Consider the following 16,325-nt stretch of genomic DNA (forward strand, 5'->3'; position numbering starts at 1 on the left):
AAGTGTGTGGGTGACCAGTCATCCAGCTGTATACAGCTCTTGACAGATATTCTTTTCAACAAATGCCCTGTGCATTTTTTTGGTCATTGAGCATTTCATTCCTCTTCGTATGAAAGCTCCGAGTGTGTCAGAGGGTAACCTCTGATCAAAGGGAGCCACAGCTGGGGCAGACAGGACATAGTTTAGCCTCATCTGCTCCAGAGTGCTGTTAGCATAGCACAGAGCCCACGCTTGAGGCTGAACTCCTTGGGAGCACTGGTCAACGCTCCGAGCTGCACTCACAGCAGGGGGAGAAGCAGGGAATCAGGCATTCAATCATGTTGCTCAGGGCTCCATCCAATCTGGTCTCGAACACCTCCAGGGAAGGGGCATCCTCTACCTCCCTGGGCAACCTGTTCCAGTACCTCACCACCCCATACCTAACACTGGACTGCCCACTGAAGGATTTCAAAGGAGGGGTGACAATATTTTCCAAAGCTAGAGCTCCAGTAATAAAACTGCAGGCTGCTCTGTAAAACTTTCATCTCTGATAGAAAATACAAGACACGGTCATAAATCAATTTTTTTATTTTGATAAAATCCTCATAAATATCAAAGCATTGGATCAACTCCACTATTTTAAATATATAAAAACATGTAAAAGCTTTGTTCCTGATATAAAGCCTTACAGCTTTCTCACCTTGGCAAGAAAGTTTTGTAATTTTCATGCAATTTTTAACATATTGTTCATATTCCACAGCTACTTACGTGACCAGAAAACATATCAGATCCAACACTAAATCTAACAAAGGGTGTGAAAACACACAACACACTCATGTTCTCTCCACGCACACCTTGCAGACATCCCCACTCAGAAAGAAGCAGACTGATGTCTTTTCAGCTGCATTCTTCTTCCTAAGCCAGGAAACAAAAAGTGCCGGCAGGTTTTTCCTCTTTGGTTAATATTGGTACATGCTGCTGCCAAATGCCTTATATTTATCCCATGGCCTATTTGTGTTCATTCCTTCAGAACACACTCGGAAGGCATTGAGAGGCCTTGCAGCAGCAGCACCTATATTCTGGGGAGAAGATAAAAAAATAAAATACACCTGTCTTAAACAAAGCTAAAATACCTATGACTCTATATCTATTTTATTCAGTTAAAGAAGGCATACGAAGTCCATCCTGTTTGTGATTTCCCTCATATCTGCCCATCTAAGATAAAAAGACCTGTTGAGGTAGGAGGCACAGTATACAAAACCTATGAAAAAACAAACTGGTGGAGTTGTGAAAGATGAGGTCAGAGGTACTGCAGAGGGAGTTGCTGCCCATGACATCTTTAGCCACCTCTCTCCAGTACTGCTGGTTTTTACTATCTAGTTCTCACAGTTTTAGGGTAATCTACCTATACAAGCTACATCCTATGGCAAATTCATTATTATTGAAAATAATAAAAATAAAATTGGCTTAAAACAAACAACAAGATTCAAATAATAATAAAGAAAGCTCCTGAGAGAAACATGGGCTCAAGTAAGCTCACTAAAGACAGACATTTCAAGACATTGCTACCATGAGCTGATCTTTTATTGGATACTGATTCTGATCTCTTGGCTTACTCTAAGGGCTATCTTTGGTCTTTGAATACAAATGCGAGCGACTCAAGTTCAGCTACAGCAGGAGACCTTCAGCGTGCACAGAGAGATGTTCCATTCCTGAACCATGGTGTGTGTCCTGTATGAACCAGTCTAATACAAGGGCTGTCCCTGCCTCTTGGAGATTATTTTAAGTGGTAGGATTCTGAGGCTTCATGTACATAGATTCAGTCCTTGTTGTTCATGAGATGCAACAGACTGGATTTAGGCATGAACTCACAGATCCTGTAGTGACTGTGCAGTTTTCAAGGTTCAGAACTCAGGAATACCTAATCCACCTGATACAATCCCAGTGTGTACTAAATCTTTACTAAAGTTAAATGTTACACCGAAGACCAGAAGAAATAATTCCAGAACAACCTGTACTGCCATTAATACCAGGGAACCTGTTCAGTAATTCGGTGGCAATTTCTGGACAACTCCTTCACCACACCAAATCCTTCTGACACTGCTCTGTGCACGTAACACCAGCACCTCAATGCTCCCACACCAGCACACACAAACACATTCAGATCTGTTCACATCAGCCGTGAAACTGCCAAACCTCAGGACGCGTCCTGCCTGTGAGAAATGACTGCATAGTAACCAGTAATTAAAAAACACCTGTCTGTTACAACAACTCACCAAACAAATAAAACCACAAAGTCTATCAACTACGACAATTCGGCCTTTGGTTTCAGAGGTGGTCTGTTCGTGCTTCGTGATTTAATTCCTTCTGACTTGCCGGCCCTTGAGGGGCTGGGGAGGGCGGTAGTTCCGCAGCAGGCAGCACGCTGCCTCGTCCTCAGCTGTGCTCAGGAGGCTGCGGAATTGGGCGAGCTGCAATCGAGAGACACAGAGCGTTCAGCAGGAAGCCCTCACGCTCACACTACCGAAACACCACGCTGTAGATACTGAATATCGAATTCAGATCTGAAGTTTAACACTCGGCCTAATTTCTCACGTTTCAGCATTTCCTATTTCTGTATACCAACTTCCTTTGTAAGTTACCAATTGTAAAGAATCACTGTATTTTGCATCCTTTTCAATGCTGCGTCCTCTGAACCTGTTACACATATTTAGAATATATTAACTATAAATTAGCTGAGGTAAGAGCCTTTTGACCTGAACAACGGATTGTCTTTGGGAAACTCGTATCTTAATGCAAATTTTCAGTCTTACATTGTGGTGCAATGAGTTCTACAAGACCACACTGGAGGGAGTGAGGAGGAGATAGAGATGAGAAAAATGGAAGCACAGAGAGAACTCACAACTCAAAATCAGTTAAAAACAGAATTTGAGGTCGCCTAAGTTAAGAAACGTCCCACTCTGTGAACTATTTGAAGGTCTTGTGCAAAGATTGGAGCCATCATTTCCACTGAGCATGTGGCCCAGTGTATTGAACCTTACTGAAGTATTTGAAGTATATCAGCCATGAATTAGACAAATGCTGTGGTGCAGATCTTGAGATTACAGCAAGGCAACTGTACTGGCAACACATTGCAAGTGATGTACTCACAAACTTCCAGTATTAAAAGCTATATAATCTGATAGACTTAGGTGTCTCCCCAGCTAAAAACACTACGTACCAAGCGATCAGCCCACTGGGTGTCACTGTTGCAACATGAATATATAGTGTGAAGCTTAATTTAACGTCATGGAAATAGACTGGCTTTTTATATTTTTACTTTTTGTAATTTTATAAGGTATGCAGTGTCAGAACGTGCAGAAGTTTATCCTTTTTGGTGGTATTTACAACTGAAGTCTTGCAAAAAGCTTTATTTCTACGGTAGTGAAAAATCAAGATGTACCTGTTCAGAACAAACACTTATGGGCTCTCTCAGGACAATCCAGATGACACTTTCAAGAAGAGGTGGAACAGTGAGAGAGCCAAAGTACGTCCAGTAGTCCAGTGATTTGGGAAGCAGGCAGCTGGGATCAAAGTTGGTGAATAATGCTCTCTTACCCTGAAAATTAAAAAGGACCAAGTTGTGGTCATAAGAAAAAAAAAATGCTTCTTATATAAGTGCATTGGTGCCTTATATCTATTAAATTATTTATGTACTTATGTGCAAAATTATTTTAAAACAAGAGCCAGGATAAATCATGTCAAAAGAGACAGGGTTAATTCCATTATGGCATGGGCTGGCAGCATCCTGGATAAGCACAGCAGGGACCATGAAGGAGAGAGAAGTAGCAGCCAGATTTCCAGAAGCAAGACAATGAAAGCAGCCACTGATATCAGGAGTGTTTTAGAAGCATTTGTTCACCTTGATTCTGATGGTGTCCAGGCGGTCAGTGATCTTCTTCAGCTGAGGGTTGCATTCACCAATCTATTAAACAAGAGAAAGAAAAATGCAATACTTGAGCTCTGGAGAAAATATGTTAAAAAAGATAAAAATCAGAAAGCAAACACATACTGAAACTGCTTCATAGACCTTTAGTTAACTGACCATAAGTGACTTAAGTGTGCTAAGAAATCCAGTGAAAACTCTCAAGTCATTATAATGTAAAATAGAAAGTCAGAGCTCCTGTAGCACCTCTTTAGCAATAATTACACCACAACTGTTAATACCTTTAGGGTCATAAATTAGATTTATTGGCAGAAGCTGAAGCATTCCTTTCTTACCTTCAGAAACACAGCCATGACTGCCAATCCATCTGACTGACAAGCTGCCTCGACAAAACTGGAATATTTTTCAGCATTCCAGTGAACGACATGAAGCTGAAAAGCAAGAAGCATGGACAGCATCAACTCTCGCTGAACTGGAAGAGTCACAAATTAACACTAGATCTTTACTGGTATCAATATTGTTTACTCTGTATATATAAGAGCCACTTAGTTTTCTCACCACAATATCTATTGAAATGGGCAAGCATACAGTTCACACAAATGGCAGCAAGCATTCCCAGTGACTGGCATCACCTTGCAGCAATCAGCATGACACAGTGCCTGGCAAACTGCTGTCAGGTCCCAGATTTTGAGCAGAGGCTAAGACAAGATATCCTCTGGTTATGTAACTAAAGCTAAGGCTTTTGGTACAGCTGGTTTTACTGAGTGATTGAAAATCACGGGGATGTCATTAGTGCTTTGTTCCTCTTTTTCCTAATCAGGCTTTCAGTAAATCGGCCACAAGAAAAAAATGGGTAGAGGAACACATTAAACTTGCACTGACCTCTTCTCCCCTGTTAAGTTTAAACTGAACATCAAAAATTCATCTTTGATGCACTCCAAATGTCATTTTCTACGATTACTAGTAGTTAGGAACTTAAAAGTGGCTTGATTATATCAGGTTTGAGCATTTGAATTTCCAACAGGTACTATTCCGCAACTGTCCTAAGGTAATCATTTAAGAACTTGAAAACACCTACAAGGGTGAGGACCCCTTGCTCTCTGCCTCCTGGAGACAGGAAAAGCCCATGGTGTCTACCCTCATACTGCTTCAGTCCCTCCTGCTAAGCCAGGATTCCTAAATCCTGCCCAGGCTCAGCAGTGGGAGCTCCTGGCTCCCCAGGACACCTGCCTTGAGCAGTGTTCTGACTGCTGAACTGCAGGGAGAGCAGACACACTGCACTCAGGACCAAGCACCTCACAAATGTTAATTCCTCTTACAAATCTTCAGTGGATTAGTACATCTTATCTCCCACAATTTTTAGATAAAAGAAGCTCAGAAGCAGGGCAGGGTATTGCCTTGTCTAATATTGGTGAGCATCTTCTCAGACTTACGAGTGCTGAAAAACAGCTTCACCGAATGACTTAAACTGGGATGAACCCCCGAAAAGGGAGCTTCCCTTTGGAATCCAACACATTAAGATCTCCAGTGTAAGAACAGTTCAGGAAAGCTGGATCTCACTTTAAAGGATTTATATGAGAAGCAGCATAGCAACAATTTCATCACAGTTGAAATATAGATCTAGGAAAGCGTAGATTTCAACTCCACACCTAACACCTCAGTCATGGCCTAACCTCTACGAGCTTCAATTTTCCATGTCTAAAATGCAGAGCTGTTACTTGGTGTTACAGGATGTAATTAACATTTGCTGAGCATTTGGGTTCTAAATGGCTGAAACATAGCTTTCAGCATGTAAGGAATCCTACTGAAATTCAATAACAACACACATGCTCACAGTGAAAGACATGCTGGCTCACAGTGTCAGAATCCTTGAAGGAAAGTTGCTTACAAGTGTTATTAATTAAACCAAGAGGAGAACAGAGTCCATGAAACCACTCTGAGGTGAACTAGTATCCTGGAGCTCACGGTGCCTGCACCACTCATGATCAGAGATTCCAAGAAGCTACATCGAACAATTTATGAATGATTACATTTCTACATAGACAAAAGGAAACAGAAACTCTCAGTCGGAATTGACTTTTATTGTGGATTTTAAAAAAGAAAAAAAACAACAAAGAACAAAGAGTGGAATTCTCATAACTAAATAAGACTCCACCCGAATTTTGCCAGAAGGACCCCAAACCAACCCCCAGAAAATCAAAACTCCCCCAGAAAAACCAGAGCTGGGAAACACTTTTGGTACATCCCCCTTCTCAATGGCTTGTGACTTCTCTTTTAAGGAATATATACCGTCTTACCACCACTGTGTCATTGCAGCTTGTGAGAAGACCTTGATCAGACCATATGTTGCCACAAAGAATGGAGTCGTGGATGTCTTCTGCTTCCCTTTAGGGTTAGGGGGCTGAGCCTTCCAGTCGTTTTTACCTGTACACTACTTCTTTCTTCAACATGGTTGATGCTTTTTCTTGAAGTCTTGCATATCTTCCTCATGGGCGTGAGCACTGAAAACATCTTCATTTCTCCTTCTGATGTGTTTTCTTTTGTGTGAGCAGTGCTCAGAAGCCTTGATCTGAATTCTGGGTTTCTTATCTCATAGCCAAAATGACATCAAGAGAGTTCTTGTGGAAGGTTACCCAACCAACAGGCAATGGAAAGCTTTTTAGACTGGCTAGAAATTCAGATATTTTCTCCTTCCATTTGGTTTCTTAGATGGGATACACACATCTATTTTCTCAGCTAGAAATTTGGTTTTGGCACTGAATGGTTTTAAAGCACCTCTATTAATTCTTTATATTCCATCTCACCTGGTTCCTGTGGAAAACATAAGCCTTTAAACACTGCAAATGTCACTTTTCCCCATTAGTGTTAGAAAAATGATATTTTTTTTCTGACCACCGTCTCTTAAAGCATTTCCAGCAAAAGTTGATAACACCATCGTGCATACATTTCAACTTTTTTTCTTCTTTAGTATTACAAGACTTTCATTTTTCCACTAGCATTTATCGTTTACTTCCTTTTTAACCCCAGAAAGCTCTTCACTCTCTGAACTATTGCTGCTAAAGGTCTCTGTCTCATCAAAACACTCCACATTACTTCCGTTTGCAAAGAGGAATCAGTCACTGCCAGACTGAGCACTCTCTATGGTGGATTACTCCAATGGGACAAAGGAAAGAGAGGAGAGGGATCTCCGTGCCAGAGCAGCCAGTGCACCCATCCCTTGTGGCAGCGCCAGCCCAGAGCTGCCTGACATAGATCTCAGGGTACAGTTCTCAAGCAAACAGCTTCTCCTTTTAGAATGGATCAAGCACGACACACTTCAGGAAGACTGCTTGTCTTTTGATATAATGAAGGGAGAAGGAAAAGTGGGGAGTTGAGGGGCAAAATTATTCTCACAGTGGATCGCTAGTCACAGGCTTAGAGGAACAAAGACTCTGTGCCAAGCCTTACCTCTGCTGCATACTTCATCCCATCCACAGCATGTTCAGAGCCGGCCTCGTCGTTGGAGCCCCAATGGAAGTGGATCTGGCGCAGCCTGTAGGTCCCACAGAGCGGCCCCCCAGTCAGCACTACAAACCCAAGCACACGAGAGGGCTTAACTGAAGGAACGGGACCTCGAGAGTTGGTGTGAGTTTAAACTCACTTAAAGCTTCAGTCTCTGGTCATTACCCTATGTCATCTCAAAACCTCTTATATTAGCTCTCCCTTGTTTGATGTGCCATAAAGAAATGCTTGTTTGCTCAGAATGTGACTATCAAAACTACACAGATGTACAGATCAGTGAGTTACTGCTGAAGGGTTACCACCAGGTTATCACCAGGTGTGTCTTGCTAGGGCCTGGGTATTTCTCAGAAGATGGAATAATGGAAAAATATTTCTGTTTGGCAAGTAGTATCCTGTCTTGAATGTATTTGAAAGAATAACTGAGAAATTAAGCTTAAAATAGATTTTATGAATAAAAGGGAGGATCAGAAAAATAAAATGTGAATAGATTTTTTTCTCTTCTTTGAAGTTCAGAGGCAAGTAGGTGGATCATAAAAAAAATTCAAGCTCTTTCCTTCTTTTGCAGCTAGATCCAATTACAGCTGACTGAAGTCTGAGAAACAGGAAGGAGCAGATGCTAACACAGACAGATACACATTGTACAAGTGCAATATTACTGACATTTAACTTGCTATTTAGTTCAGCTGAACACCAATATGGGCGGACTTCCATTGTCTTCCTTCTGAAAAGTGCCCAAGTTTTTGTAAGCAGATTTTGGTGGACCCAAGTCTGCATAGACACATGAACATGAATCACATTTAGAAAAACTCTTGCAGAGCAAATCGCTCTGTTCTCTCTGCTCCATCCATATCTCCTTGGAGGATGTGAGAATTGGTCTGAGAAGTTTTACTGGCTCATTGTAGAGATTTTAAAGAGAAAAGAAGAAAGTTTCGAGGACATATTTTTTAAATTAAGAACAATGAAGAAGACAACAGCCACGTATTTCTTTTTCCACTTTAAATCCAAAACATGAATCTTTTTAGAAGTAAAATGCCACCAAGTAATTGTAAAAGAATTTCTCAACTTGCCTATCTGCTAACACAAGTAGCCTGGAAAATGGAAAGGAATTGTTATCTGTGGGCAAAGATATTTGATCTTGTTAAAGCTTCAACTCAAGAGCTTACTTTTACTGAGCCCATAAACCTACTGAACAAAAGGGATGGAGTAGTGGCACTCCTAAAACAAATTCCTTCTTTTGAGGACTGAGAACTTGTTGGCAAATTAACCTAAAAATATGCAAAGATCAGTGTTATACTGGCTGAGGAAAAACAACTACGCAGAAATGCATCAACACTTGATGAAATACTTCTGAAAAATGTGGAAAATGGCATGAACATGTATTTCTGTCACATTCACGATGGTCAAAATCTTCCATTCAAACAGCCACAAAGCAAGAAGATACTCAGAAATGACTTAAAGAAAATATCAGTATCACTGTGTTTGAAAGAGTTGGAAAAAGGTGTTTGAAACATCACTGAAGTAATTCCAGGGAATGGAGACAGTGTGATACCAAAGAGGATCACAAACCTGAGAGCCCAACTTCAGTGCTAGCTGAAATAAAGAAACAGGTCACACGGAATTAAAAGACCCCAGTGTATTTAGTATCAGTTAGTTTGAAGTTTTTCAAGAAAACACCATGTGGTAGGAGTGCTTACTTCACAAAGGTGCCACAGGGGCTACATTTTGGCTCTAGAAAATTCGATACTTTTTTCTGATCAGTGATCTGAAAGAAAACAGAAATGTTACTGATGTTTTGTCAGTAACAGATACTGGGGAAAATAGTGAAAAAGTCAGTTTACAGACGCAGAAAGATTTGATTTTGTTTTATAAGTAAAGCATGAAAATGGCAGAAATGTAAACTGTGCATGTATGACTGAGGAATATAATCCATACGTAGAAGGCACGGCATTCTGAGAGTGACTGAGGATTACACCTGTACATTATCTAATCAACAGCTGTCAGTGCTTTGTTGTGACTTGGGCTATATTCTTAGATATATGGCCTGAGGAAAGCAGTAGGAAGAGAATCATATTACCACTGCTTTCCTGCCAGTATAAGCCTCCAGAAATACAGTGTTGAGGTCTTATCGCTTCATGGATAGATGGAAATCTATCTACCTATGGGTGGAGTTAGAAAGTGGAAGAGGTTCTGGGTGTATTTCTTATTTAACTTCTTATTTAAAGAAAAGAAATGTAAAGACTGAGTTGCTCTGACTTGCACCAGAAATAGTTTGTCATCTTGACTTTTTGTATGAGCAAAGTAATCAACAGCTGGAACAACCTAAGGCAGTGAAAGAGTTGTCATCACTGGAAATTTTGAAAGCAGGTTGAGTGTTTTTGTAAGAGATGTGCTTTAGTTCACCCACGCCTGAAGCAGAGATTAGTCCTGGAAAGTCCTGTGGCCTCGGACACACACAAGGCCAGACCAGATCTCTGCCAGCCAGCTGGAGGCTTTCAGGCAGTATCCAACGTTGCACAGACTGACAGAAGATTTCAGTCTGACTAAGGCTGTCTGGGAATGCCAAGCTGGACGTTGTCTCCACCTCTGTCTGTCCTCTTTGCCACTACAGGCCAGCAAGTCCTCATACTGAGGGACAGGGTGATCACTAACTAGTCCCCTCTGGCTTTGATCCTCAGCTAAGCCTCACATATCCACATGGGGATTTTACTGCTTCAAGAAACTGCACTCCTACAGTTTCACAGGGGGGGTGGTAGCTTGCCCACCATCCAAGACAAGCCTCTAAAGAGGCAGGCATTAACATTACAAAGACTGCACTAAAGCAGAGAACTTCTAAATAAGAATTTTTGCTTGCAAAAAGGGAAGCTATGCGCTCCTATAAAAGACTAGGACAATTACACTTTTCAGAGAAGAGGCTGCTTGGGATGTTTTTCATTTGTTCTGCATGGGTTCTTTCCTGACATAAGAAGTCCAAGCATGGGTTCTAAAAAGGAAAAGAGTATATAGCCAAACCTCCAACTAAAGTCAGGTAAGAGATTTGAGTGATTTGGTTGGAATGTGTCTATAATGAGACACAAAGGGTTAATCCACAATGAAAGAGCAGGATTTGCAAAACTGTACACAACACTGTTCAAACTGGGATGCTGGCACTATCGAGTTGCTTGGAGCACATCAACCCTTGTGTGCAAAGAGGGAATCCTAGTGCTTCCCAAGAAATGCAATATCAAACCCCTCTGGAAATCTGATTCCACATTGCAACAGGCTGAAACACAGGGGAACAGGAATCTCACCCAGAGAGAGGAGCAGAGCCTGACTGGTTCAAGAAGGTCATGCCTGGCAGAGATATTCCCAGGGTGTGCTCCACTCCAGAAACAGGAAGAAAACACAGTGCAATAGCAAAGGAACAAACCTGACTTGTTCACGGTGTCATCAAACTCAACACTGGTGGAGTGCCCGTTGTTAAGGATGATTTTAGCAGAAGCTGGATCATAATTGGGATTTAGAGGACGGAGAGAGGGGTCATACTTGGTTTCCTCAGTTTTGATGTCAATAGGTGACTGGCGATCTCCATTAGCGACAGGAAAAACCTCCTTCCAGTGGGCAGGCCCTGCGAAGCATTGGAGGACAAGCTTCATAAGACAAAATACTCTGCTTGAATTTTTCTTGCTTGCATTACTTTAAATTCGAGTTCAACAGAAAATCAAAATATTCAGCTACTTTTGTTGCACTGCATCACAATAACTGTTCTTTGGATCCCTTCACCTAGCTTGCTTAATATATCTGAAGTATCATCCTTAAATCCAGGCCACATGCAATAGGCAGGCATTAAATTACAACTAAAACTCAACTACGTGTGCAGTATATATCCAACAAATGTTCATGCAGGTCCAGCATCCTGTATTCAACAGGCACTATGCCCTACTACAGAAGTTTCATACTATCATAGAAGCCTTAGAATTGGAAGGGACCTTTAAAGGTCATCTAGTCCAACTCCCCTGCAATGAACATTTGCAGCTTGATCAGGTGCTCCAAGTCTGGTCCAGCCACCATCTCTCCGGGCAACCTGTTCCAGTGCTTCAGCACCCTTACTGTAAAAAACTTCCTTCTTATATACAATCTAAAACTCCCCTCAAACTGCAATGTTTGAAATCATTTCCTCTTGTCCTATCACAGTGGACTCTGCTAACAACTCTGTCCCCTTCTTATACCCCTCTTCTGGATTCTGAAAGGCCATGTGCAGAGCTAATATCTACAAGTATTATAAAGAGCATAGCACTATAGCACTTGATTTTTCCCACGGGCTTAGCATGGGCAAAAACCATAATAATTCACTTAACTAAAAGAGACCAGATACTAGAAAAAACTTCAATACGAGCATCAGAAACTCAGCTTGTAAAATCTACATATCCAGAAATCATTAATCCCTATATGGAAGGTAACTGATTACATCCTAAAAACCAACCTGCTGTTTTTGGATCTCTCTGTACGTCTCAATGCTTCAATAAACAGAGTGGACGGAAAGGCTTAGAATAAAGGCTTAGAATGTAGTACACTACGATTAATAGCCTCACATCAAAAGGAGTCAACAGCACTGAACAAAGCTCAGAAATCTGCAGGTGCTGGGATAGCTCTGGCACGCAGCAGGGAATCAGAAGTTGGGAGGGGTGTCTGCCTGCAGAGCCACCTGGGCTCAATGCCCCAAGCAGCACCGGGAGACATGAGAGCTGAGGGGTCCCTTGCACAAAGAAACCATGGCCTAGGCTTCAGGAAGAACAAAGGCCTTTGGTCTTGAATTTGCTATGAAGTGATTTTGCTAATGACTTAATTAATCCCTTAGGTAAACCACTCCCAGTTTGAAATACAGAGCTGTTCATACTTAATTCTTCTCATTTAACAAATGGTGGTCAATGCCATCCAGGATGTTGATTTACTACAGTTTAGCAAGCAATATAGTTTTAGTTCTGCTTGGGTACTAGTATCTTACAGTTAGATGCACTGCACAGTTTTAGATAGTGAAGAAGCACCACTCTGTCAGTCATACCTAATGTTCCTCTTTAGGATGCTTAGAAAAAGTATACTGCTACTTAATTTTAATACTTAGGATATAATCAAGCTGAGAAAAGGCGAAATATACTTATATGCTTAACCACTTGGACTTGCTGCTCCATCCCAGCGGTAACTATAATTACTGTACAGTAACTAGTGAGTGATTTGCATTCATAAATAATATATATGTGACAAAAAGAGGATCTAAGTGTGTGACTCTGACACTAGCCAACTATTCAACAATAAACTTCAGTCATTGCACCTGCTTTGGTGGTTGTCCTTGGCTCAGATGAACAAAGTCATGCTTTCACTTTGGTGATTAAAGCATCTGTCAATAACATAAGACTGCCAGAAATCTTACATCTGTCCTTACATATACAGGAAAATGAAAAGAAGTTTATTTTATACCACTTTGTTTTAGGGAGGAATAATCGCATGCACTAGTACAGGTTGGAGGATGACCTCCTGGAGTCATCTGAGCATTATCACTCTGAGAAGTGAGACCTGGATGTCCTGGTGGATAACAGGTTGGCCATGAGCCAGCAGTGTGACCTGGTGGCCAAGAAGGCCAATGGAATACTGTGGTGCATTAAAAAGAGCATGTCCAGCAGGTCGAGGGAGGTGATCCTCCCCCTTTACTCTGCCCTGGTGAGGCCTCACATGGGAGTACTGTGTCCAGTTCTGGGCTCCCCAGTACAAAAAAGTCAGGGATCTCTTGGAAAGAGTCCAGCAGAGGGCTACAAAGATGTTGAAGAGCCTGGAACACCTCTATTATGAGGAAAGGCTGAGAGACCTGGGTCTGTTCAGCCTTGAAGAAAGAAGACTCAGGGGAACTGACCCACATCTATACTATCTAAGATGCAGGAGGAAAAGGGACGAGGCTGGACTCTTCTCAGCTGTGTGTGGTGATAGGACGAGGCGAAATGGCCGCAAATTGAAGCATAGGAACTTCTGCACAAATGTGTGTGGGAACTTCTTCCCAGTGCAGTGACGGAGCAGTGGCACAGCTGCACAGAGAGGTGGTGGAGTCTCCTCTGGAGTGCAACCTGGGCTAAGGAGCTCCTTTGGCAGGGGGTTGGATTCAATGATCTCTAAAGGTCCTGTCCAGCCCCTACAAGTCTGTGATTCTGTGATTCCTTACGAGATCACCTACCAGTAATCCTACTGCACTTATCCAACTCCTGTCACGCTGGGAAAACTAGCTCAGCTCATTTCTACTGATCCCATCCCAAAGCAAGCAATTGTGTGTGACCACAGGAAAACATGTCATTGCATTTGGAAGTCCACAGACACGATGCACAAATGCACATCGTATAATCAGATTTAAGCCAGTGGGACCTCTAGCACAAAAATTTATTCTAAATTCAGACCTGGATTACCTGCCTACATTTCACTATGATGGCAGACACATTCTGGGATGTGGTTTGGTTGCAGTGAGCCTCTTTATTTGCATAAATACCAAATGTTCAAGTGAAAACTTGATATTCTGGGGAGACCATTTGGTATTATGTGCAGAGAGTTGATCAGACTGGCATAGGCTGATCTTTGCACATCCTCATTTATTTCTAAGGAGAGTCTGTTGCCTAGCATTCAGGGGAGGGGCAGCTGGAGGTTAGGGACAGGGTCTGCACCAGAGTGCAGTGGGCATGGAACAGGATGCCCAGGGCAGTGGACACGACTTAGTGCTGGAGCTCAGGAACTGTTTGGACAGCGTTCTCAGATACAGGGGTTGAATGCTGGGTGGTGCTGGGTGGAATCAGGAGCTGGACCCAGTGATCCTTGTGGGCCCCTTTTGAGTCGGGATATTCTGTGATTCTATATTACACACAAAGTGCTTGCAAGTCATCAATGATCTCTAAGGTCCCTTCCAACCCCTACAATTCCGTGACTCTGTGAAGTCATCCACTTATATATTCATTTCCAATAATATTAGCTCTAATTAAAACAATTAAAATTAATTATGGGTAAAATCAATAATGGGTAAAATAAAGTGCTGTTTTTTCTACATTTATCAAAACTATGTAATTAATCTTCATATCCCCTTTTATTTCCTGAACACCTCAGTGTGAGTTTGGAACAGACCCAGTGACATGCCTGTGGTAAAACACAGTATGTATAATACTTTCCATATAATTTATCAAGCAAGGAGTGAACTTAAGGCAGCAGATTCTCACTTGGTGTCCTAAGTAAAGTGAGGGTTTCTGCCCTGCACTGCAGCCAGAGCCCAGGATCTCAGCATTATGCCTCCATGTGTAAGCACCACCAGAACCATGAGGTAAGGAGAACGGCAAGGAAACAAAGGCCGAGGTTTGCATGGAAATAAAATAGTGCCTCTTAGCATTTCAGAAATACGTGCATCAAAGCAGTGAGGAAGATTTCATTCTCTGCATACCAGTCAGCCTTATACATAGATACGCTATAAACGCAGACAGGGATCTGTAATATTTGATGGTTTATGCACAAAGTGATTTAAGCAGCACTTATGGCTAAGGGGCAAATGAGTTTTTCCCCAGTTAAAAAAAGAAGCAATGCTTTTATCCCTGTGAGTTACAAATGGTGAGGTCAGAGTGAATGCAGATGGCTCCCCCAGCCTTCGGGAAGTCAACTTTAATTTACAACTGCATCAAATTTAATTAACTTCACTCCACTGCTACCACCCTAGTAGTAAAAGCAGACCTGGGTTTCAGAGAAGCTATTTAGGGCCATGCAGGCAACAGTATGGCACAAGAGGCACAGCAATCTCATGATTCCACTGTTCAGGCAAAACCAACGCAATAAATACATGGAAAGAGTTAAGACATAGAGCTGATGCTAGGGAAAGGCAGTCAGGTGTTGAACACCAACCTCTCTCGTTTATTTTCCAGTGGGTGCGAGGGGCAGGGGGAAAGTGCCAGGGCACAGCCCACCTCGCAGTGGCCAGGAGCTGAGGGAGAGAGAGGAGAGACAGCCAAACTCCACCCAAACATGTTATCAGACAGTAAACAGAGCCTGGGCGAGAGAGGCACCTCAGGAAGGTCTAGGGCAACCCCGATAGAAATTCTGGAGCCCTCCTCTTCCTAGAAGCCAGAAGGAGGGCCAGGATAAGGGAGGGAAAGGGACTCCTTATCTGTGCCCTACAGGTGAAGTTTGCAGCACCCTTGGAAAACAGCGGGAGAAACACATGAAAGAAAACAAGATCCATCAGCGTCTCATAGGGATGGGGAGAGTGCACTGCAGGGCAGCAGACAGCACCCAACCGCCGTGGCATCGTGGCCACACAGTTCTTTGGGAACAGCACATCCAACCCGGACAAGAGGGAACAAAAACACCAGGAAGGGAAACTAACAGGACTCCAGGCTCTGACCAGTACCATATCCCGAATTGGAAGAAAGCTACAAGGATCACTGAATACAGCTCCTGGATCAACGCAGCACTACCCAACCCCTATGGCTGAGAGCGCTGTCCAAATCCCTGAACTCCGGCACTCAGCCGTGCCCGCCGCCCTGAGCATCCTGTTCCATGCCCACCGCCCTCTGGTGCAGACCCTGCCCCTCAGCCCCACCAGTCGCAGCTCCGTGCCATAAGCTCACATCAACATATAACCATACTTCTCTTTTTGCTGTCGCAGTGCCTTACTGACCCGGACAGCTCCGGGAGCCCCCTCCCCGTTCCCCGACGCCCGTACCGTTGTGCTCATCGTATCCCCAGTGCAGCATGGCTCCGGCCTCGGGACGGGACGGGACGCGACGCGACGGGACGAGCCGCAAGACTCGAGACGCGGCCCCTCCGCCCGCTTTGAAGGCGCCGTGCGGCGACGCCCCGCGGCGATAAGCGCCCGCCCGGCCCTGCCCAGCCCCGCGGGGCGGCTCCCGCGGCCCCATCGCCCCTCGGCCCCCGG

The 16,325-nt window shown here is 43.1% G+C and overlaps 1 protein-coding gene across 1 annotated transcript; it reads right to left on the bottom strand.

Annotated features, from left to right (window-relative positions):
- Positions 1-560: 560 nt before the first annotated feature.
- On the bottom strand, positions 561-16,316 carry LOC136058453 (carbonic anhydrase 13-like). Its single transcript, XM_065751890.1, has 7 exons — positions 16,113-16,316; positions 10,812-11,009; positions 7,352-7,470; positions 4,240-4,335; positions 3,881-3,943; positions 3,422-3,577; positions 561-2,450 (listed from the first exon to the last, which is right to left on the bottom strand). The coding sequence occupies exons 1-7, from the start codon at positions 16,306-16,308 to the stop codon at positions 2,337-2,339; spliced, it is 942 nt and encodes a 313-aa protein (XP_065607962.1). The 5' UTR covers positions 16,309-16,316; the 3' UTR covers positions 561-2,336.
- Positions 16,317-16,325: the final 9 nt, after the last annotated feature.

Source organism: Cyrtonyx montezumae, unplaced genomic scaffold, assembly GCF_038088225.1.
Source record: "Cyrtonyx montezumae isolate F1298 unplaced genomic scaffold, pur_monq_1.0 scaffold_8, whole genome shotgun sequence".
NCBI lineage: Eukaryota > Metazoa > Chordata > Aves > Galliformes > Odontophoridae > Cyrtonyx > Cyrtonyx montezumae.

Excerpts from the sequence above, each read along its gene's own strand:
- LOC136058453 (XM_065751890.1), bottom strand. The coding sequence starts at position 16,308 with ATGGGGCCGCGGGAGCCGCCCCGCGGGGCTGGGCAGGGCCGGGCGGGC. Across the intron at positions 3,944-4,239 it reads TCATGGCTGTGTTTCTGAAG|ATTGGTGAATGCAACCCTCA; the intron begins GTAAGAAAGGAA and ends CTTGTTTAATAG. Across the intron at positions 2,451-3,421 it reads TAAGTGTTTGTTCTGAACAG|CTCGCCCAATTCCGCAGCCT; the intron begins GTACATCTTGAT and ends TCTCGATTGCAG.